The sequence below is a fragment of the Camelus bactrianus genome, chromosome 5 (assembly GCF_048773025.1).
Source record: "Camelus bactrianus isolate YW-2024 breed Bactrian camel chromosome 5, ASM4877302v1, whole genome shotgun sequence".
Taxonomy (NCBI): Eukaryota; Metazoa; Chordata; class Mammalia; order Artiodactyla; family Camelidae; genus Camelus; species Camelus bactrianus.
The window spans coordinates 30,750,371-30,775,587 of record NC_133543.1 but is presented as its reverse complement, the minus strand read 5'-3'; the positions used below and the strand labels follow the sequence as shown (position 1 = coordinate 30,775,587).

The 25,217-nt window shown below is 33.4% G+C and overlaps 1 protein-coding gene across 2 annotated transcripts in view; it reads right to left on the bottom strand.

The window, feature by feature from the left end:
• KYNU (kynureninase) overlaps positions 1–25,217 on the bottom strand; it is a 90,609-nt gene that overhangs the window by 51,850 nt on the left and 13,542 nt on the right. For both annotated transcript variants that reach the window (XM_074363588.1, XM_074363589.1), the window contains 6 exons: positions 23,882–24,002; positions 17,439–17,521; positions 7,413–7,474; positions 5,769–5,840; positions 4,492–4,566; positions 1,972–2,118 (listed from right to left, as the gene is read on the bottom strand). In XM_074363588.1, the coding sequence (XP_074219689.1) occupies positions 1,972–2,118; positions 4,492–4,566; positions 5,769–5,840; positions 7,413–7,474; positions 17,439–17,521; positions 23,882–24,002 (560 nt within the window). The remainder of the gene's footprint in view (positions 1–1,971; positions 2,119–4,491; positions 4,567–5,768; positions 5,841–7,412; positions 7,475–17,438; positions 17,522–23,881; positions 24,003–25,217) is intronic.

The window sequence follows — 25,217 nt, the reverse complement described above, 5'->3', positions numbered from 1 at the left end:
TACTTTTGGACACTTTCCTCTTTTATATCTCACTTAGGCATTCGTAACAGAGGCTTATTTATGGCGTTTGTTCTCCTAGAATTTCCCAACACTTTCTTGATTGACACCTTTAATTTTCTCTTTGCTCCTCTCTTCAGCTTTATCTTTATAGGCTACCTGAGAGAGCTATGTAAGTCAACATTTTAAAGAATTTTTCTGAATTTCTCCATTGAGAATGAGGGGGATTGTCCACTAACAGTATAAATGTTAGAATTTTTGATAATGGATAAATTGAAGTCTGCTAGATTACTTTTTCACTTCCATAGTATCTATCACTTCTGTGCAGTTGCATTTAGCTGCAACTGCTTATTCCTACCTTCCTTTCTTTGACTGAAAATTCAAGGAGCGTTTTACCTGGTAGGCACTGTATTTTTTAAGAGACAGAAAACCTACAAAATACTGAGAGAATGGTTTTAGCAACCAAAGTAGTTAAGAATGAGAATTACATATAATATCTAAGTAAACAAATTTATTTTGCTTTTTAATGGGAAATGAAAGAAAATGTATACTTGAGCCACTTTCCGTAACTTTATATTTGTTGAGGACAGTAGAAAGTAGGAGGCAACCACCATTTAATAGCAGAATGTGTGCAATCCAGTAGATATTTTATACTCTTCATTATCAGCACCGAAGTGGGTCCTTTTATCCCAAATTAACACTTTGAAAACAGAGACTCAAAAAAGTCAAGTAACTTGCCTCAGATCATATAAAAATTAAATGACCTAGCCAAGAGTTGAACCACAGATTGAGTGATTACAAAACCTATGATCTTTCTTCTCCATCTTTCTGCCTCATTTTTATGAAGGTTAATGAGACATACAAGTATACTAAGGCTATCAGGGGACTTCTGATTACTTGCATAAAATTTTAAAATATGGTATTTTGGTGGCCTCCCTTTATTTGGGTGCTTAACATTTAATATCTAAATTAAGAAGACATTATCTTTATATCTTTTGTAATACACCACTTTCACAGTTATCCATCAAACTAGTTGGAATTTGTGGTTGGAAATTCCTAGAGACTGCTGATAGCGGTGCTAAATTTCTTTTCATTAGTTCCATTCATTAGCTTCAATAACTGAATATATTAACTAGGTCTCACACATATATTAATCCAATAACTTATTAATGTTCAGAATATAATTCGATTGTCACCTTTTAAAATACATGACTTGATTGCTGAATCAAATAGAACTGTTATTTAAAGATTTTAAATACAAATTGTGACTGTTGAATGTTGTTCGTCTGATTTCTTTTTTTTTTTTAGGTAGACAAATACTAAAAATACTTTTTTACAAGCACCTATATATATAGTTACTATTAAAAATTAGTACGCTATGTGTTATTTAATAGTATTTAGGGAAAATCTCTTGTTATAGGCAGTGTAATAATTTCTCAAGATTCTTAGGCACAAAATGGTTTTCTTAAGTAAACTGAATAAAATTCAATCTACTGATAAACTTTTATTCTGCATCTCCCCTTCTTCAGGTACCTAGGGCTAATGAGCATGAATTGTATTTAGAATGAGTTATAGTATGACAAACACCAGAGCTGAGTTTCTAATAGTTCTAGCATGTAGTTACTATCCTAAGTACTGTTTGCTTCCTACTGACTGAGCAGCTCTGTACCAGTGACATCAACTAAAGGAAGTTCTTTTGTCCTGCTGATTGAAAAGGTAAACATTGGGAGAGCAGATGCTAATAAGGAAGTAAGACCACAGAAGTGAAAAAAAGAGGTTTAAATAGAGATGCCTAAAGCTATATATATATATATATATATTTTTTTTTTTTTTTTTTTTTTTTTTGCTTAAAAGAAACTCTTTAAATAATTTTACACAGACTCAAACAAAGATATTTTACTAGAAGCACAGCTGAATACTCCTCAGTAGAGTGATGTTTTGGACAAGGTAGGAAAGAGGAAATGATGTGCATACCTTTGCTTGTCCTGCTTTTGTGATGGCAGGTATATTGAAGAGCTGTCCAGTATAAAACTGCAGCCCACTGAACAGGATGACTGCAATTGAGTCACCTTCTTTCTCAATTACTTCCAGGATATCCTCTATTCTCAAGGTTTCTTCCCCCTAAAGTCAAGTGAGGCACAACCATTACATATTTGCACAATAACAAATTTCTTGCTTTATATTTCCCATCTAAAATTCGCTGTGAGATCTTCCCCACCATAAGAAAAGTCAAAGGTAAATTTTTTTCATACTAATGATCTTTGAAAATCTGGCAAGAGAGAGAAGTATTTGAACATGCTTTTTGTTATTAAGAAATGATAATAAAAGAGTAAGAAGAGGTTTACAAAGTGTCTTTGCCAAGCCCTTCTTGCTTGATTTTATTCTTCAGTTTTTCAATTAATCTTTACTATTTACATACTTATAAATTATTTCCTTCTTATTCCCATCCAATAAGATACCAGGAAGTACAGAAAGTCTATAAAATATTAATTGTCAAGACAAATTTCTTAGAAACTAGTATTTTACTTATCAATCTAATATCTTATTATTTTTTTCAAGAAAAAAAGACACATGTTCATCTTTCATCTGAGTGTAACCCAACCAATATTTTCTACTAATTTAGGAGTAAAATCTCCTCCAGACCAACCTAAAGATCAAGATTAAAACATGAAGAAAATATCAGTAAAACTCAGTATTCTAAAGATTACTTTTCCCCTACAACTTTCCGCCTAAGACTAATGATCAGTTACTTCATTAAATTTGTAAATGAATTTAGATTTGGTTTTGCAAACAACTTGAGCAAAAAGAACTCAGCTAAATACAACTTATTTATTTATACGCTAACAATTCTGATCTATTTATGAAGTCTTCATGAATTTTCTCCAGTGCTTAACATGATTTTGAAGTCAAAGCATCATTAACTACGTTAATATGTGGGAAAGCTCATTAAGGTACTCATGAATTTTCTTTCAATTATTTTTAATTTTTGTTAATTCTTATTATTTGCCAATTACTGTGCACCATGTTAGGCATATATAATAGGTATCACAAATGTAATACATAATCTAATTTCTACTAGAAGCCTAGGGGTTTTTACAAAATGGTAATCTATAAAAAGGGAATTGACAGTGAAATCTTTGAATTATTAAGTGATGCATACTTTATACATAAAGAGGAGGATTTCAGTAACTCTAAGAAAAAATTCTAAGTAAAACGAGTAACATAACCCCAAACTTTTTTTTTCCTTAGAGGAAGCTAACACAGTTTGTCCATCATAATTAAAAAAAAAAAAAAAAAGAGTAAGGAAAATGTTGTAAGTACTAATACTTTACTTCTTTAAAGATTACATATTAAGCAAATAAGAAATATTTTCCTCAATGATGGAATACAGTCCTCTCTCATGTTGATCTACTCTAATCTAGTAATGGTAAAGAATGCCCCCCAAACTATGATTAAATCATAGGGCTCCACAACACTTGTCTCCTTTAAACTAAAAATCTGTGATATATTAGTGGCTATATTCGTTTTCTAGGAAATAAGCAATTTATATGTAACATGAAACAGATGTCATCCCAGAGTTGTGAGAACTTTCTATTCCATTAATTTATTGCATGTTGGCAAATAGAAGTGAGTAGAGAAGATCTTTAATTTCTCAAATAATTCTGGTTGAAAGAAATAACTGGTCAAACACTGGCTTAACAGCCTGGGAGCATCATACATATGTGAAATGTAAAATTTATTCTATGTGGATCTTTTGGTACCATATTACACAAGCTGCAGGTTTTATATGCCAAAACCTGTACAATTTAGCCTTACATCGTTATTAATGTAAACTGCACAGTATTTTAGATCTTGAACATACGGTTGAGCCTGATTAGGTGTTTCCTTTGTTATCTGTTTAAATACAAAGGAATCTCAGAGATAAAGTAACTATCCCAAAGTTACATACATATCCCAGTATGTTTGTAGGTCTGGGATTTCTCTGGGAAGTAATAGCCAGGTTGTAAGACTAAATAAAGTCTACTACACCATGTCCCTTTCTGTATATCCAACTCCATGCTCAGAGAAAGACATCTGATACTTAGATTAAGAGGGGGCATAAAAATAGGCATCATTCAATTTCAACAAATATCACTGATTTTAACATGATTTTAATGGCTCCCACAGGCAATGGCATTTGAAATTGAAAACTATATATGCAATTTGCCATCTCCTCCCATCCCATTGAACAGTATGGGAGACTCTAGTTGTAGTAATAGCAAAATAGCTTGCTTATAATATGACTAGCCCTTGAAAATTTAAAATAAATACACTTTTGAGTTAATTATCTATTTTAAGAAAAATGACCTAATAGTAATGGAGTATAGGTCTTTTATACTTTCTTGAAAGTTCCATTAAAGTAATGAAGATGATAAACTTTTGAAGAAAATGAAGAAAAAAATCAATACTAAATAGAAGCATGATGAATATTTATTTCGTTCTCTTCTCGTATACCTCTCTTGGCTTTATAATCCGCATGCTTTTCTCAATGTTAAGTCCATGAAGTTGAAGCTGTGACTCAATAGCGTACTGGAAAAGAAGGTTGATTTATTCAGTCAAGCCCAATGCACAGAAGTACACTGAAATAACTCAGAAAAGAAATAATAAAATACCAATAAAAGCATATTATTATATTAAATCCAAGGTCAAGGTTAAAAGTGACTAAACAGAATGCAGCACAGAAGAATTGCTTAATATAATTTACATGCAGCAATCTGAACGTTCTTTGAAACACAAAATATAAGAAACGAATGGAAATGTAGGGGTTATCTAGACTTTAGGAATACAAGAGATTTTTAGAATAAGATATTAAATCATCTAGTTCAAGTCAAAATAGAGTTTACAGAATAACCAAAGTGAGCAGTGAAGACTTGCTAGGCTCCAAGGTAGAATACAGAAATGGCTTACCCTGGAGAGAGTAAGCCAGTGAAAGAAAACACATCAGAAAGTTCCCTTTATTGAGAGTCCAAGACATAAATAGGAACAAGTAATTTTAGGGACCCTGAATTTTTTCAAGATACTAGAGTTTTGGTACTTTTTAATAAGATAATGGCTATTAATTTGGATTCAGTGCCTTAAAATTACAAGATGTGGGCTAGAATACTTAAGTACCAAAGACAGAAATCAAATTTCTTCAACATTGAAACTGAACTGTAACACTAAAACTGCAACATACTTCACCTGTTTCTGTCTGGAACAATCCAATTTCTTACCAACTGAGATTGCTGAAAAAGTGGCATGATTTCTTCTTGAACCACAAGAAATCCTTTTAATCTTTAATAAATTTTTTTAAGTATAAAGCACCAATAATTATGCTAGTGTGCTGTGAAAACAAATGGATAAATAAATGTTTATATTCCTAGTCTATGTAGCTAAAGGGTTAAAGTACTGGGGTCTGTATTGATTTAATTTCTTGAAATAAAACTGTAACAAGAATTAATAAAACATTTACAAGTACACTTGATTTAGACCAGCGGTTTGCTCAATATCTTTAAAAAGACTAATAAATCAATGTTTCTATTCAGTTCTTTCCTCCCTTAACACATGTTTTACTTGAACAAAAGAAATAAAGCTGCAATCTATAAGAAATGCATAAATCAAAAGCACTTGACAGATCTTTTTACTGTAAGGTTACGTGGAAAAGACTAGTGAATAAACATTCAAGTCAGGCAAATGATAGGCTCCTTTAGGAAGAGTAGAAAAAATATAAATATAATTTGAAGAATCCTTACATGATCTGAAGGGAAGGCTTTGGCTTCTATGAGAATTTTATACCGTTCTGATGTAGGCTTAAAAAATGATAACTGCAATAAAATGGATTTATTGAGAAAAGCATTAATGCACAGTTTAGACATTTGTTCATTTTATGCCACACTTTTCATTTTATAATCTCCAGCACTTACAGGCATTAATTAATTACACATCTAGGTGTCTATCAAGGCTACATTTTCCAATTAGCCTTGTTTCCAATGAATTCTAAAAAGGAAGAAGATATTTGCTCATTAAGATTTATCAGTAGGAAAGCAAATTCTGGAGAAAATGTGAATCAGATAAAAACAAATTCTTAAACTTTACTTAAATTTTAATTGAAAAATTAGCTTCCCAGTGCATGTAATGGTAATTTCTCTATTTATGAGACTAAAATATCATGTTCTATGTATGTCTTATTTATGTTGATTTATCTTGCAGTGTCGACTTGGTTTCTAGTATTGCCACATATCGTCACTATTTTATGATTTCATAAAATTTCTTTTTAGATCCAACTGAGAGTACCTTTGCCCTAATGAAACATTTGGCATTTCTAGAGGCACCAAGGAGAAGTAGCTCATGTGTTCAGTGGGGCCTTTTTATTTCTCCACACAATTCTTAGAGAAGAAATACTGACTGACAATGATAACAATGAAGATGATTGCTACTGATAATTGGATGTTGACCACTGGCCAGGGTGCTAAAGTAGTTTTCATACATTACCGTGTTTTGTACTCATGCATACCTATGAAACAGGTATTGCTGTCCTCATTTTTACAGAGGAGAATTTTAAGATTTAGAAATGCCAAAACTCTTATCCAAAGTCAAACAGGCATTAAGTTAACTCAGCTGGGGGTAAAACCCACAGGTGTCTGAACTTAAAACTATGCTGTTTACCATCATAATTAACATACTCCACAAGCTTGTTCCTTCAGGCGTATTTAATAATCATGTCTGTATTTTATTAAAATAAGTATCATATCTTCATTGTGCATCTGTGTCACATAGACATGTTTTCAAAAAATCACTTAAAATGGAATACAAATATTTCATAGCATCAAACAATTGCTATAGGCAACATACTTAAAATCAAGAATATATTTGACATTGTGAGGTCTACACATTATTAAGTACTTACGATGTAAGAATTACTTGAAACACAGTGACTCTTCTAAGGTACTAGGTCCTTCTTATCTAATTTAGTTTTATTTTCTAATTATTTTTTAACCTAATCCCCCCAAATTAATCAACAAAACATACTAATCCATAGTCCCACCTTGCTAAAGTCCAGCATATTGAAAAACTGTCTTTCTGAAAGCGCACTGTTTGCTAGCATTTGTACATCATCTTGTGTGCTTGCAGGAGTTTTACTTCTCACCCACTGTGACTCTTTACATTCTGAGATAAGAGCTATTCATTATTCCAAAGCTCTTTGCAAGAGTCAACTCTCCCATGATTATGAAGAAGCCATTCTATCATGGTCCAGCATTTCCTGGTAGAAAGGAAAATAACCTCACAACTTCTTTTTTTAAATAAGTTAACCTTCAGATGCTCATGAATTAAAGATAGAAAAATGTCAGATTCCATAAATGAGTGTATACTAAACACTGGTGGGAAAGGCAGCTTACCAGTAGAAGATGTAAATTAACTGTCAAACCATTCATTAGGGCTATTTCTTTCTCATTGGCTCCTGTAAAATAAATATATCATAATTTAGATTTTTTTCTGTTAGCTAGAAGGGTACTTGGAAAAACAAAGTATCACTCCTTTATCCTTAATGTTTTTAGAGATAAGGACATATTTGATGTGTCATCACATAGAAGTGGAAGTTTCCCCACCTAACTCATTTTATCAAATGGTATCTGGACTCACATGCACATAGCTAGCTAAAATTATATTTCCTTTTTGCTATAGTAAATAATAACAACATAATAATGAAGCATTTTCTTTCTCTGGTAAACTAAAAATGGTTTATCCTATTATCAGCTAGTTTGCCAAATTCCCACAGAGCACATTTTTGTGGTAAGAGTATCTCTGAAAGGAATCTGAAAAGAAGTGAAGGCTAGTCACATCTTTAAAGCTGGTTGTTTCTAATGTCAAGTTAAAATGCACTTTTCATAAAAGAAGGCGACTTTGCCAAACATAATTCACTGTTGTTACAATGAGATATATAATAGTTTATAAGACAAAAGAGCTACGGGTGAAAGGCAAAGAGCTAAATAGCTCTGGGGTTTATTCATACACACTGATAAAAGATAATGAATATAGACATGTATTGTCTGATGGAGAGAACATGTAAAATTAAGATATCCACTACACAATCATAATCTGGTCTAATTCCTATTAACAAGGGTTTTGGCACTAGAAAGAGACCCAGAGACAAAGCATATATTGAATACTTAAGAACTCAGAGTATAATAACAAAGATAATGATACTTTGTTTTTAGTTCTTATGATCTGTCTTAAAGGCAATTAAACCCTTGTAACAGAAATGATGTCTCTTTACCATCACTGAGAAGAATAGGCTACAAATTCTAACGTTTGTAGGGCTGTACTAGGTGTTAGAGAAAATGTATCACCTAAGTCCTGCATTTTGTATCCAATGAGATACTTCTGAAAGAGTCCTATTTTTAAAAGAATAGAGAGTAAGTGGAATAATTAATCTAATTAAAAGATTTTAGGTTAAGTTCACTTGAGCAGAGGTCACGGGAAATAAGTATATAATTTAGGAATTTACATTTCAATATAGCCATTTAAGGAAAGGCTTATGTCTTAATCTAATCCAAAAAAAAAAAAGCTTTTGTTACATTTGATGGATGGATTTCCCCATTTGATACTCATGGTTGGTAAACTAGCCCTGAGTATTCATAGATGTATCCCTGGTCTTTGTAAGGTGAATACATAGTGTCTGAAGTCAAGGGGCAGTAAGAACAATTTCATTCTGCATTAATAAATAAAATGTTTCTCAAACATATAAGATAGCTTATGTTGAATATAGTGGCATATGTCTTCTCCTACAATATGAAAATCTGTTTTGAAATATGGTAAAAGAAATGCTGCCAGGTTTGTTTTATTTGTTTCTTTGCATCATGGTGCGAATTTTTACTGTTATTTCTAAAATAAAACATTATCTAAAATGTCAATCTGATATTATCCTTAATTCCCTGTTAGTTATTTACTTGAATCTTTTGAAAACCATTTATTTCTATTAAAAAATAGTCTGACAGGGAGAGTAGAAGGAGAAAAGGAAGGGAAAATAATACATTTAGCCTTCCTAAACCATGGATGCGAAACCTGCAGTCACAGAAGGCCAATTATATTCATGGCTCGACCCACTTTATGTTATGGATATGGGCATCCTCCTATTTTGGTATCTGCAAGAGCTCCCAGAACCCATCTGCCCCCCGATACCGAGGGAAAACTGTATACAGAGAGAGCAGAATTAGTAGAAAGAAAAGCATTTGAAAGAATGTAATAGGAAGAAAACAAGAGAAAACAATTCATAAATTTTATCATGAAATGAAAACAAAGAAATAGAAGAGGCAGGATGGAATGGAGGCTTTCTATACAAGGTCAGACATTCCATTTTTGCTTAACGGTTACCTTCTGATTAAAATGATTATAGCTTCCTCAGAAATTTTAGTCTTTCTGAGAACACAGTGTTCATTTTGTATCACCTAAAATTTTTCTTACATGGCATGTGATGAACCAGATGTGCTGGGCTGAATTAAGCTAGCATACATTTGGCCCTGCGCTTCCCCCGCCTCAATTTCAGTGACATACTAACACTTGGATCAATTCTTTGTAAATAATCCCTTACTGACTTGAATAGTTCGTCAGCCCACATGCATGAAAATTACCCTACTTTGCCACACTTTAAATTCAATCAAGCTTGTCACAAAATGCCCTTTTCACCTGCTAATGAACTTGTCAAGGAGAGGGTCAGTGTATTTAACATGTGTGTATGCATGTCCATGTATATCTGAGGATGGTGCAAATATTAACACTTCAGAACATTAACAGAAATGTTTATTCCAAATATAACCTATAGGCATTAAAGAATCAAGTGTTCTTAACATCAAAGGACCACGAAACAAACTGAGTTTTAGCTTATTTTCAAAAGAAAAATTTACCTGATTGACCTACCTCTTTTAGTTCAAATTGTATTTCTGAAACCAACATTTGATTTTCTAAGATATTTCAAAATCATCAGCATTCTGTAAGATAATAACTCTTTTTTTTAAGCAAACTGAAATTCTTTCAAGTTACTTTTCTTTGTTCCTTGTCTTTTTCCTAAGAGCTTTTTGAGAATTAATATTGAAACATCAAGAACTATAAGTATTGGCTGTAATTCTCTGTATTATACAATATATCCTTGTTGCTTATCTATTTTATACATAGTAGTTTCTGTCTCCCCTAATTTGCTCCTCCCTACTGCCCTCTCCACTTTGACAACCACTAGTTTGTTTCCTACATCTGTGAGTCTGTTTCTGTTTTGTATACACTTTCATTTGTATTATTTTATTTTTTAGATTCCACATATAAGTGATGTCATACAGTATCTGTCTTTCTCTATCTGACTTATTTCACTAAGCATAATATTCTCTAGATCCATCCACGTCACTGCATATAGCAGAATTTCATTCTTTTTCATGGCTGAGTAATATTCAATCATATATGTCTACCACATCTTTATCCATTTGTCTGGCTATAATTCAATAAAAAAATAAAAATAGAAAGTACTACAAGTATTGGGGGCAAATTTGTCTGGGGTTAAAAGTTTTTAAAAACTAGCTGGAACTTATCAGAATTTGAGAGTTTTTACTTTAGAAGATCATGTTCTATTCACTATAGTAAATGTAAAAATTTGAATTACTTCCTCTGAGATGGGTGTGAGCCAGGGTTCTCATCTGAAGAGTGCTTTCTTGCTTTTTAATTTATTGAGCATAAGTCTTTGCTTTACCAGAAGTTGAAAATTAGTTATATACGAGCACTGCCTTCTTATCTGAATGCCTGGCACATTAATGTTTATTGAGCCCTTATTATGTGCCAAGACTTGTGATGTCACTTGTATTATCTTGACAGTAACTCAGTAAGGTATCTACTTTGATTTTCCATATTTATCAATGAGGAAACTGATATGTAAAGAGACTAATTTGCTTAAAGTCTCACAGAAAGTAGAAGATAAAATCTTACCTTCTCAGAAAAAAAAATTAAAATCTTTGTTTAAGATTACATTTGGGAAAAAAAAGATTACATTTGGAAGTGTTGTCTACAACAATCTGCTCCCATAAGTCAAATATAGTGGGCCCAATACCAACATCCCTCTGCATCTTTCTAATCCGAATTTAATTTCAAATATTTTGCAAAGTGAGGATGACAGGGCCCCATGCTGCTTAGTGTTTGATAAGAAGGTTCATGATAGATCTCAAAACCACCATACCATGTTCTATATATTTTATTAAGCAGATGCAAATGTTATTGTGGATTTGGGTTGTAAAGTTTGTAATTAGGCTAAGTCTGAGAACTTTCCATTCTGTTTTTCAAGTAGCAAATTCCTGTGGCCTCTAGAGGTGACTAGTATGTGGTTCAGGATTCATGACTCTTTGGAGAGAACTCCCAGGGATTATTGCTTCTCTGAGGGTCAACCGTAAGTTTCATAAAGCAAACTTATGTTCACATTACAGCATTTTTATGGGCCAAAATGTGTGCATCGAGCCCTTTGTAATGTTTATGTACCCAGGGAGAAGTAGGCTTAATAATAATACTAATAATATTCTTCAGCAATTCTATTTCTAGCATCTTGATAATATGACATTAATTATAAAGGAAAGTTATTTCATATTGTGTAAAATTGTTAGCTCTCTATAAAATATTTTATTAATTTTTTTCTCATCTGAAATGAAAATTCTTTTCTATATCTATGAATGAAAAGAGTTGCTCTTTTTCTCTCCCTCCTCTCTATCCACCTTATCAATTTGTATACATTATAATTTTTATTATCTTCCTTCTTTTTGAGAAATGTTATGGCAAAAAAAAGAAAGCTGTGATTTTAAGAACCTGGAAGATTTGATCTTAGCCCCAAATATACAACTTATTCATTAGCTCATGACACATTTAGATAGCTCACACGTACCAAAAGTAAACTTGGCTTCTGATGCTCTTTTCTGTAGTTACCACACAATTTAAAAAATTATTTTGTAATTTATATAATATCTGCTTCCAAAGAGGATTTGAGGTTTCTTGTATTACAATGTGAGAAAGAATGATAAAAAAAAATTGCAACAGGGTACAATTCATGCAGATGAGAAACAAACTAGAAGTTATTAAATATTTTTGCTACTTCAGACTCTACCAAGTTTTCTCAGAGCTTACTAGTGACCAAGGCAAGAAGGCAACCTGCATGGGATTTACAGCAAACAAGATAAACATGAACACACACACACAAACACCTAAAAGAATCTGTTCCCACTAAAGCAAACAGAGTGAACTCATTTTTCAACTTAAGAACCATTAATTTACTAACACATAAATTTTAAAAGTAAAGACATTTGGGGGTTAGATAATCGCTACTGAAATTTAAAAAAAACCAAGCTTTTAAAATATTGCTCATAAAACACATTTGCAGGCACTGTCAATTCATATTCCTTTGGTCAACAAAGATAAAATGGTAGAAATATTTCTACTGATACAATATGAATTGTAGAGAATAAAACAGATGGCTATTAAAATAATCATTAAACTAAACCTTTAGTTCACTGACAATGTTTCAAATAAAACATGACAATGCATTTGTCATATTAAGGCTTGAGACTTCAGGAAGATACACACACACACACACATATATAAAATAAACTCTCTCTCTCTCTATATATATATATACTGTTTATTGAGTTTCGTAAGTACAAAAGTGGCATTGCCCATTTCAAGAGATAATTATCTCTTGTTTTTTAATATCCCATATTATTAGAATCAAATTTCTGTAATTTAATTAATACAACATTCAAGGACAAAACCACAAAAAACAAAAATGAAGTTTGTCCCATATGTGTTAATAACTTTGTATGGTATCTCAAAGACACATAAAAATCCCTGTTGGTAGAGTTGATAAAAATTCTTTAAAACATCTTTAATAAGTTCAATTTTTTAACTTATCTAAATAAATCTGTATATTTAGTTTCTTTTTTTTTAAATTTTCCTTAGTAACGATAATGAGAGGTGGGCTGGTTTGAAATTTCAGTGATTATTATAACATGTGTATTTGCTGGGCAACAATACACATGCACATTTAATAAGTTGCAATAGAGCTATAAACTTTTAAATGGTCAAAGGAAATCTTTTTGCAGGTTTTATGGGCTTTATAAATAAATCTCACTAAATAATGTCGCCATACTACTACCCTGGCCTATATAAAAATATCCTTACTCCTTTCCAGAGGACGATAAATATTTAGCACAAAATAACAGGATTAGAATGCAGTTTATGTTCTGAAAGCAAATCTAGCAAATCCAAAAGCAGTCCACAGCTAAGGAAAACATATATGCTGAGGTCAAATTAATCCAAGATTTTTTTCAGCTTTTTTTTTTTTTTTTTTTGATTCACAAGTTGGGCATTTGAATGAATATAATTGGCTTCTAAAAAATGAACACAAATAAAAGTATTATCAAACAACTAATTAACACACCTGTAAATGCAATCCAGGATTGTTCAGGTGGGAATTCCCTCTATGAGAATATCCACTCCTCTGGATAATGCTGGCAGTCTGATCAAATGCTTTGTGCTCCCAAGAACCTGACTCATTTGGCGGGAGATGCTAGGTTTTCTCTTTTACCTGCCCTGGCTGACAAGGTTCTCACCTTGGGTTCCAACCCTGGACATTCAGGGCTGTGTAGATTCACTCTGGGGATTTTTGTGAGAGTCCTGGATTCAGGCCCTACAAACTCATCCTGGCTCCATGCGCTACCTTCCTGGCCCCAACCCCAAAATAGTGTGCATCCAGTTTCCAGCTGCTTCTTTCTTCAGCAATGGCTATTTTCTGGTTAATAGAAATCTCTATTGAATCTAAATATTTTCTGTCACTTCTCTGGGTTTAGAACAGAAGGGAGCATTTTCAATTTATACTTATCTGTTACCTTAAACTAGAAGCCAATATTTTAATCATATAATATAACCATATAAAACAAGTAGAATTGTCAGTAGTGTGATGATTACCCAATAAGGACTAGTAGCAAACACTCTGCTTTTGCTTGCAACCCTTCTGTGGAAAGTTGGTTTTTGTTTTTGCTTTTCACTTTTTGAATAAATTACACACTCATATGGTTCATAAACTAATGATATATTTTCCTTAAAAGCCTGGTAGTTTGGGCTGTATTAAGCACGAGTGTGTTACATGCTGTGCATGTGGTAGGGTTTGTTGTAAAATGACCCTGCTTGGTCATTGTACTATGAAAACTCATACCAGAACCTTCAGCTTGTTCAAATATCAGAGAGAAGACTTTTCCAGTCTCCTGCATTGATACTACAAGCTAAGTTAGAGTAGAAGTGGATAAACATTTATTTAACTCTTGCTTTCACCAAGGAATATGCTATGAACTGAACTATGTCCTCCCTGCCTTTACCAATGAAATTTTGGTCTAACAGAGAATTCTAAGGACTAAATTATAGTCAACTGAACACCTAAAACTTGGCTGGTGGTCCTGCAACCTGGTCTGCGCCATATTGGCCTAAACCTGGTTCTCTACCATGTTGAGGCTTTCTGGGAAGCCAGCCACTTTAAGCAGGAGTAAAATGCAAAGTTTTTTTATTGACAATCTGGTTTGGGGCAGAAGACTGCATGCAGGTAAACCCCAGAAATACATAAGAAGAAGCTAGAAAAACAGTGTCCCTAAATTCATTGTGATATGTGTTGGCAAATTAACTTAACATATATTGCCTTGACTCTGATGAGTTTGAATCTCTCCTTGCTGAGCACAGTGCAAAACCTCTAGGATTCTTCTCCCTCTTGAACCCAGTACAGAGAATGTAGATGGTGGCTGAAGATTGAGGAAGCTTCAGCTGATTGGTGTGTGTGCTGCTCTCATGTCAAATGTGTCCCTAAACTTCCTTCTCGTCCCAGACAACCCCCCAACCAAACATCTAAGATCAGAAGAGCTCCTTTTTCCCCACATGGGATTGCCAGCAAAGCCAATATGACCACTACTTAAAGTAATGACTTCTTTACTTCTGTTCCTTCTCCCACTCTCTCCTCTTTCCTTCCCTTACAAGCCCCTCTACCCTAGATAACACCTCTCCACTCCCCAGAGGGTCTCTGCTTACCCTTCTGGTGTGATCTGGCAATACTACCACCTTGAATGTGAATTGCTAACCTTATTGCCTATGTTACAGAAGAGCCGGCTGGTATGTGGTCCGGAAGCACTATTTAAAATGTGAATTGTTGCAGAACAAATAAATACTGTGTGTAGTGTGGAGCCAGCTGGCACTCTCTGGAGTCATAAAACCCCCACCCCTGGGCTTTCGGTGTGCCTGGAGCCTATGGACACCTTAACTCCTACATACCACTGCAGGACCCTTCACGTACCTGCATTTCTGATAAAACATCTCCTGATGTGCATTTACCCTAACAAAACTCATCGCCCCAGGAGATAGCCTGTCTCACAATACCCTAGGGGACTGGCCTCACATCCTGCCCTTATCAAAGTCCTAAAACCTATTGTTCAGAGAGTCCCTGACAGATCTTAACAACAGTCAGGTGCCTGTGCATGGACTGATCATGCAGCCCCTACTCCTTGTGTGCACAGCCACCTCCCCCCCAATAAAAGAGCCTGTACGCCCACCCTCGGCACTCACGCAGGCACCTCTCACCTGTGTGGCATGCTGTTGTCTGTAGCAGCACACCTATTCAACTTTCCTAAACTTTTCTCACTCTCGTAATTCTTTACCAACCTGCATGTCACTGTCACTGTGTTTTATGCCCATGACATATAGGAACGTTAAAAAAAAGATTTTTCCTTTCAGAATCTTTGTATTTCTAGTTGTTATCTTTTCTTTCCCACTTACAGAAGTCTCTAACATTTCTTGTAAAGCAGGTTTAGTGGTGCTAAATTCTTCTAGCTTTTGTTTATTTGTAAAACTCTTTATACCTCCTTCAAATCTAAATGATAGTCTTCCAGGTAGAGTATGCTTGGTTGTAGGTTTTTTCTTTTCATCACTTCAAATGTATCACGTGCTTCCCTTCTGGCCTACAAAGATTCTGCTGAAAAGTAGGCTGATTGTTCTATGGGAGTTCCCTTGTATGCAGTTAGCTTTTCCTTTACTACTTCAAAGATTTTGTCTTTAGCTTTACTTTTTGATATTTTACTTACAGTATGTCTTGGTATGGACCTCTCTGGGTTGATTTTAACTTGGGACTGTCTATAATTCCTGAACTTGTATGTCTGTTTCCTTCCCTAGGTTGGGGAAGATTTCAGCTATTATCACTTCAAATAACTTCTCTGCACCTTTCTCGCTTCTCCTTCTGGGACCCCTATAATATGAATGTTTGTACACTTTATTTGTTCCGGGTCTCTTAAACTGTCCTCATTTTCCAATTCTTTATTCTTTTTTTCTGTTTAGCTTGAGTGATTTCCATTACGCTATCTTCCAGTTCACTGATACATTCCTCTGAATCATCTATTGTTGATTTCTTCTAGTGTATTTTTTATTTCAGTTATTGTATTCTTCAGCTTTGTTTGATTCTTTGTATCTTTTAATTCTGTTTAACTTCTCACTGTTTTCATCCATGATTCTGAATTCATTTAGGATCTTTAAAATAATTACCTTGAATTTTTTATTGAGTAGATTGACTATCAACACTTCACTGCGTTCTTCTGCAGTTTTATGTTGTTCTTTGTTGGGAGCATATTTCTCTGTTACCTCATTTTGCTTAATTCTGTTTATTTGTTTTAGGGAAGTTTGTTACATTTCACGATCTTAAGGAAATGGCTCTATGTAGGAGACATAGGGCCCAGCAGCACACTATTTTCTTGTCACCAGAGTATATATATATTTATTTGTCTGTCTGTTTGTTTGTTTAACACCCTAAATTTCATAAAGGATTTTAGGCAATGCTGAATAATCAACCCAATTAAATAAATAACTTATTTCAAACTATTAACACATTTACCATCAAAAACTATCTTGAATACCACCAAGAGTAGATAGGATTCACTTTAAAGAATACAATATAGTCCAAAAAACAGCATCAACTGTATTATTTTCAACAACACTCGTCCAATTTTAAAAAATCACCATGGATTAAGCTGAAATGAACCAAAACATAATCGGCAATTTAGACCTTTAGTATGCAAAGGTTTGTATTTATTTTACTATATATAAGATCTTAGAAAAAATCATTTAAGTTAATTTTTATGAAATTTCTTTAATTATAAATGTATATGTTTTTCATTGGTGATTAAATACTAGTCTTAGAATATACAAGAAAAAATAACAACATTAGCAATCAAGTCTCAATTAAAAGTATGCTTACTGTTTACCATTATGGATTAAAATAGAAAATCTGGATGTTCTCCAATAAAATTTTTACCTTATAACCTATGTGCATAACTAAATGATTATATCTTTATGAATCTTTTGGAAAAAATTCATTTTGTACTTACCTACAATGTCAGTCATAAGTCCCAAAATAGTCTCATCTCCTGTAATCCAAGGACGTTTCCCTACATCATGACCGTAGGCTCCCCTGGAATTGAAAAGGGATATAAACAATCCGTGTGTGTGTGTGTGTATCTGTGTGTGTGTGTATTTTCAAATATTGCCATTAGCAACTGGACATTTCTGAGTCTTTGTGATGTTTTAGTAATTATATGAAAGAAAGCCTTAAAAAAAAAATACTTGAGAACTCTATTTTTTAACTTGTCACTTTAAAACTTCTTTGATTTCCTTTTTGTTTGGGGATGTAGGGGAGATTGCTCATATAATATTTCATTATTTTTCTCTATTTTGGAGTCTAGACTGTTATTTTCTCTTTATTCTTTTGAAAATTTCAAGACTATTTGAATACCTTACTTGTATACCTGTACCACATAGTAGTATATATATTAAAGCATATTACTATTATCTGAGTCTAGAGATTAAAATGATCATTAATTGAATTTTAAAGTATAATTACAATCTGTAAATTAAGTAGAAGTGTATAAAATGTGACTATACTCATGGTGACATTTTAAGTAGATAATGAAAGTTGGTAATAATCAAAGCCAACACTATCTTGACCTATTTTCCAAGCAATTTCATCTATCATATTCTAGCTCAATTTTATTATTCTAGTAAGTATCCCAGTAGGCATAATGGAAAAACGCAAAATATATAACAGAACTTCAACCCTCAAGTAGTTTCTATCAAATGAGGAAGGCAATATATCTAAAAAATAAAGAAGAAGAAATTAAGACAAAGGATCAAGAAGGGAGTAACTTTGTGTACTGTTACAAACTTGTATCTTGGGAAACTCTGAATTAGATTGTTCTTAATTCTTTAGAAGTGCAAAAACTATATAAATTTGGAAGAAAGGAATGGGCATGTGTTCTTTGTATGGTGCAAACTGTGTTTGAATCCATACTCTGAAATTCAGTAAACTGGCAGTGGTGAGCTGATAAACCTTCTCTCAGAGGTGAAGGGTAGCAGAACATGCTACCCTAAAGTATATCATTGATATTGATTATTTTGTACTGTAGGCTCTTGAAAAACAGAAAATGCAGGGAGAGGCCTTCTCTGAACTCCCTTATCTGCCTACAGACAGATCCTTCAAAAGAAACACAATTGTCATAAATCCCCTCCGCAGGAGTTTCATCAACCAAGGGAGATTGACTGTTTTCACAGAAAAGGCCAGAAGTCAACAACACATCCAGGCAAACATTGTCACAAACTTTATACCTCCATCTCTTCTTCAAGGACCCATTCATCTTTCTTAAAAATTCTTTACTCTCCCCTAAGTGGCCTTCATACCTGCTCCTCTTTCCCTATTAAAACAGGATTTAAGCTTGAATTCTTAGTCACCTCTGGGAGTTAACTCATTTTTCATTGGGTATTTCCTGTGTATATGTGAAGTATTCATGTTAATAAACTTCTATTTGTTTTTCTATTATTAATCTCTTTTATTACAGGGGTCTCAGCTAAAAACTTAGAAAGATAGAGGGAAAATTATTTTTTCTCCCCTAATGAGAATTGGGAGAACTAAAGGAGAGAATATTTTTTAGCCTTTGCTGATTTTTCTGGTATGAATACTCCCATTGTGGCCAATTTCATGGTATCAACAAAAGTCCTGAGTATTCAACAATTGGGTTCCATCACCTGGTATGAACCAGTTCCAGGTCACTACTGGTTATGAGACTACATTTACTAGAAGTTTATAGGGCCTAATTTCCCACTTTCATACAAGTAAATGGGTTACCAAATGTACCTTAAAGGATTGCTATGAAAAATAAATAACAGGTAAAAGAGATTGGTACATAGTACCACTTTTCTAAGTCTTCTTTCCTAATGCAGATTTAATGTTAAAACTCACTTCATCAGCATGTTGTGTAAAACACAATTTTGAACTAATATTTCAATTACTATACAAACTAAGATGAAGGAAGAAGACTTTCTTTGAGAATAAACATAGACCATAAGAACTAAGGAGGAAGAGAATTGCAATTGTTAGTTCATATTATTCATATTATTATTAAGTAGCCTGCAGCTTGCCTGTTTCTTGACTTCCAGTATAAATGCTAAAGACAAAAATCATTATCATTAAATAGTAGTTAAAGGCAGATACTTGGATCTTTTTTTATTTTAATCGTATAGAGCTCCATGGCCTTGCTGATAGCACAATACATCTTATTACATATAGGTAGTAAAATTCTATGTTCTGCCTCAGAGAATTTATATCTCAGAATATTATGCTACCTACTTTTCACTCTGGTAGACACCATGGTAATAATCTTTAAGGATACATTTCTTTCTGCAATGCTTTGGCATCTCCCTCCCCTTAAAATATCACAGAGTCTGCTTCTTCATTTTGTCAGTCTACTAGCCTGGGGTAGTGGGATGTATTTAGAAAGTGTTACTCAAATAAACTCAAGTAAAGTGGCCTGTCATTAGAAAGAGTTGCTGTTGATCACAGTGCAGTTATAAACATACATATTCAAGTTAAGAGAAAGATTAAGTTGTTCTTATTCAAAACTGCTTAAAATAGTTGCAGTGTAGTGGCAATCTTCTTTTACAAATGCTGGTAAGGAAAAGAGAGCGTAGGAAAGAGTTAACTCACTATCATGGCATCAATCATTACTATGAGTGGGCTGTTCTCTGAGATGTCTCCAGACCAGTATTTGCCATGAAATTAGATTTCAGGATATAAAATCTAATTAGGAAGTTAATAGAAATGTGGATCCTCTTTGAAATAGGACTACGCTTTAACCATCCTACAAAATGAAAAGTGGTCCTGCTTTTAGAAGCTCCCCCAGTAAGTAAATAAATAAGACTTCACAGTCTTCCTTAATGATATCACAACTTTTTTTTTCTGTGCCCCAATTGATGATTAGCCAATGGAGATGTCAGGAAAAGCTCTGTAACATATCATACCATGTACTTTCCTACTTATACTAAAGGGTAGCAGAAAACGCCACACTAAAATTTGCCTCTTTGCAATAAGGATTATTTTGAGCTGAAGGCATTTGAAAAGCAGCAAACGCCTGGAGAAGATATCTGAACTCCCCTTTTCTGCCGGAAAACCAATCCTCCAAAAAGAACTCAGCTGTCTTAAATTCCCTCCTCAGGAGTTTCATCAACCAGGAGAGATTGACGCTTGTCACAGGAGAGGAGACGAGACCTCAACACAACCTCCAGACACACTTTGTCACAAACTATTATCATACCTCCCCTCTATTCTTCTACGGGCCCATTCATCCTTCCATAAAATCATTTCTTGGGGCGAGTATAGCTCAGTGGTAGAGCTGGACTGCATTATAATCAGTGTTGGTTTATTTTGTGGATAGGTATGTAGTATGTCTACAATAGGCCATAAAAGATGATGACATAGATGATGAAAACCATGAGCCAGATGGCATTTCCTACCTGATAGGTCATGAATGGCCAAAGACTTGATATCAATATCCCAGAGGAATACCTCACTTAGAGCCAATTCCAATGTTAAAATTATAAATTTTTAATATTATTTTTTCTGTTAGGCAACTAATTTCAATGTGCATTAGAGTATTTAGTGATTGTATAGCTCCGTTTGACTAAGTTCTTCTCAAAATCTTTCACTGGTCAAGAAGAGGGGGAGGCACTGTCCTGGTTTGGGTGTCAGCTAAGAGTAGGGCAGAAGTGAGGTTGCAGGGGATGAAGAGGAATAGATAATCAGATAAAACTCCCCACCATAATGAGAGGCCCTGGATCTAAAGGCAAACCAAACATATGCAGGGGAGATTTAGTAAAAAAATAAAAGCAATAGTCAAAAAGGGAAGTGAAGGGACCACTCAACAGAGTGGTGTGAAGATTAAAGGCATGTGGACAAACATCAGCCTGAAAAAGAAACATCTAAACTTAAGGAGAACCTCCTGAAAATGCCACTGCTATTGACCCACCCTCAGAGAAGGGAGGCCCTTACTTAGGACCAAGATTTACAAGTTCAATTGCCCTCAGTGTTTCTCTTGGTAAAATTCCAGCCAGGAAAGACACTGCCCATTTTCCTCAAGATGGAAAAGCTCAATAGAGCCTTCCGTGCTTTCCTGTTGAAGCCCTAAAACTGCCCTCTTTTGTTAAATTAGTTAGAATCCCTTACTCTGGCTGATCAGTGAAGCACTGCTTGTAGAGTGCTTCGCACGCATGTGAAATAAGGTTTTCTCCTGTTGATTTGTCTATTGTCACTTAAGTCTCAAGCCCCTAGTTACTAGAATGTAAGCTTGTAAAGGAAAAGTCTTCCCAACACAACATAAGCTGGAAAAGGCCAGAGTAGAATGCTAAGCTAAATATTTTGGAGCAAAAAATAAATAAATAAATAAAATAATAATAATAATAATAATAATAATAATAATAATAATAATAATAATAATAATAATAATAATAATAATAAACAAACCCTTTTGAGATCAAAGATGGGGGTGTGGAGGGAACAGGATTACAATCATGCACCTCAAACACCACTGACATTGTCAGGCTGCAAGGCCATGAGGTTGATTGGCCACACATTTCTAGCAAAAAGACTAAATAAAACAAACTAGCTACCTAATCTTTTTCTAAGAAGAAGTCTTTTTAAAATTTAGTTTACATCGCTTGAAGCATTAAAATGCACCTCCTTTCTGAATTGTCTGTCTGATGAAAAACAGAAGGGTTTAAGATTATGTAATTTCCTATTGTCACAAGGTAAAATATAAAATTGAAAGGTAACAATAGAAGGGTGTTATGACAGGGAGGCACTTTCCTAGAATATAACTGGAATACAAGTCTTGAAAATAATCAACCAGTCTCTTAACAAAGTAGAATAATCATAAGAACATGAAATGATAGCAGAGCAGCATCTTTTTTAAATGCCTAAGGGATAAAAATGCACAGCCTTGCTGAATGAATATCCAAGAGGCAAGGACACTCTCCAAAGTTCAAATTCAATCTAATTCTCTGCTCTCTTTTACATTAAGGTCACAAATGAATATTAACCATTTTTATTAACTATGACCCTCATTTTTTAAATACTAAAACCTGTTAGTGCAGAATGCTTCCAAATGTGGTGATACTTATTTTTCAATTTATGCATAAATGTTTTTGCAGATGAAATTATAACAGGCTTACTAAATTATATAAACCTCTATTATTCTTTCACTGAGTTGTAAGTTTGTATTCTTAACCGCTGAATTAAGAACTTTGCCATGTTATCTGATAGCCATGGTAGTAATCGTTGGCATAGCCAGTGTAAACTAAACTTTAAAGAAGAGGTGCTGGTCCCAATATGAAAGACCAGTAGCTTGAAGAATAAATAAAGCTAGAAAAGTCATTCTGAGTTTCTATGAAAATCGTATCTTGCTCAGAATTCTTAGATGGTTTGGTTTCACCTTCCTGAATTTTGGGTTTTTTTCCCCTGTCCTTTAGGTTTAGCTCCCCTCCTCATATCTATTTTTCAGATTCTAAGAATCAAATATATTTTTTAAATTTATGCTACCTAAAATATTTTAAATATTTAAATATTTTTAAATAAAAAATTTAGATAGTTACAAATATTTTTCAAAATATTTCCAGTTTCAGCTTAATCAGTAATTATCGGGAAAAGATAAGTATGTAAAGTTATGTTATTTTCTTTAAACAATTATAATATAGATAAGAATATGTAACTAACGAAAGTAGATACCTCACAATCACCTACTGTAGAACAGTCATTACTAATGCAATGGTCATTCAGGAAGGGATGATCAGTGGTTAAGAAGGTTGATATTAAAGACAGTAAGCATTCAAGTAAGCAGAGAGTATGAAGGGTTTCATAAGCAGAAGAGTAAAAGCAGAACAGAAAAGACAGAGAAAAAAATTAATCTTGATTTAAGTTTCCAGCATGGTTAGAGTAAACCTGCTTAGCTAAGCCCAAACATTGAGTATCTTTTCAATAATCATGTTCATTTTGGGGAGGGAAGTGCTTTCTGTTCCACTCAACCTCTTCCCTATCCCCCCACAACAATTTTAATTTTCTTATTTATAAAAATTTATGTGGTAGTATTTCACCAACAACTAATCATGAAAACACTAAATTGAATCCTAAATATTAATTCCCTTGTTAGTTATTAAAAAAAATTAATTGATTGCATATAATATAGATGTGTCAAGGAGAAACTTAAATTTTTAAATATTTTAAAAGTTTTACTACTGATTCTGCCACTAACTTGCCAAATGACCTGATTTGCTGATCCTCGGTTATTTTATGAATAAAATGAGAGTATTGAATGACATGATCCCTCAGGTTCCTCTCTGCTCTAAAATTTTAAGATTCTATTATACACCTTTCCAAATAATAGACAATCTAGAGAAATTTTTTAAATTCTTATATGATATGTTGAACAATAGCTTTTGAAATAATACTTACATTTTGGCCCACTTATCTAGTTCTTCTTCTAGATATGTCTTAACCATTTTTGGTTGAAGGCCAAGAGAATTTCCCAAGAAATAGATGGCATCTTCATCCTTATTCACTAAAGATAAATCAACTGAAACAGAAGGAAATGTAAAAAAAAAAAGTATTCAATTAATTAACATTCTTTCATTTGGCATTGTTAATCCACTACAAACAGTTAATATAATTAACTCCAAGAAGGTTAATAAATATTGTACAATTCCTCCCAAAGATAACATCAAGTTCTCTAGAAAGTAATCTTTTACATTTATATTTTAAAATAAGGTTCAAATGTATAGATACTTTTGTTTAGATCTCTCACATTTATTGTGTTCCATGAGGAAATCTAGATTAGTAACTACTCACAATTATAAATAGCCAAAAGCAATAGTAAAGAGTTAAAACCAGAATTTTCACAGGAAGTATATCAGCCTATCTAGTCATAGCAGAAGGTTACCAGAAAATAGGTAAGTGTTAATCCTGTGCATTAATTGGTGGTGTAGACAAGGCAAATAAAAAAAGAATTTAAATGATTACTTACATATCTGAAGTAGCTATATTGAATTTACACGTTTTTATTCTACATATCTGTGCACATAATATTAATACACATATCAGCAAAGATCATTCTCTATATGTACTTCTTATTCAAACAGATTAGAACTTTACTGATTTGTTTGATAATTCTTCCCTCATTGCAACAAATGCAATTTCATTAGCAAACCATGTGCTTAAAGTATTTTTCTAGAAATGTGCAAGTTTATAATTGTGTTCTACTAAGTTTTATCTTAATTCTCTAGAAAAAAAGATTAAGTTTCTTGGTGAAATTTTATTGGAAACATTTAGTAGTATACTTGTCTTTGTTCAGACTACCTAATTAAACCTTTACAGACTTTTTAAAGACATGCCACCTAGTTCAACCTGATCGCTTTTATAGATAATGTGTCTCTTTTTCATTGGCATTTCAAGCCTGATCCAATAAAAGAGGTGTAAATATTGTTCACACATTTAAATTGTATTAATTAATAGTTCTTTGTTGATCTGGAGAACAAATGTTGAAGAATTTCATTTAGAATTCAGAGGTTTGAATTGGTGTACCATGATTCAAGTTTCAAATAAACATTCAAATAAGCAGTTGAAGACTAAACAGTTTCTGTGTGTGTGAGCCCCATCAATGACCCAGGAAAAGAAGGCAGCCACCCAGATCTCTGCTCCCACTGTCTTGTCTTGTCCTTTCATTGGTGATACTTTTATAGACAAATAGGTAATGGGTTACCTTTATTTAGAAAGTCATTTTTAAAATATGTTC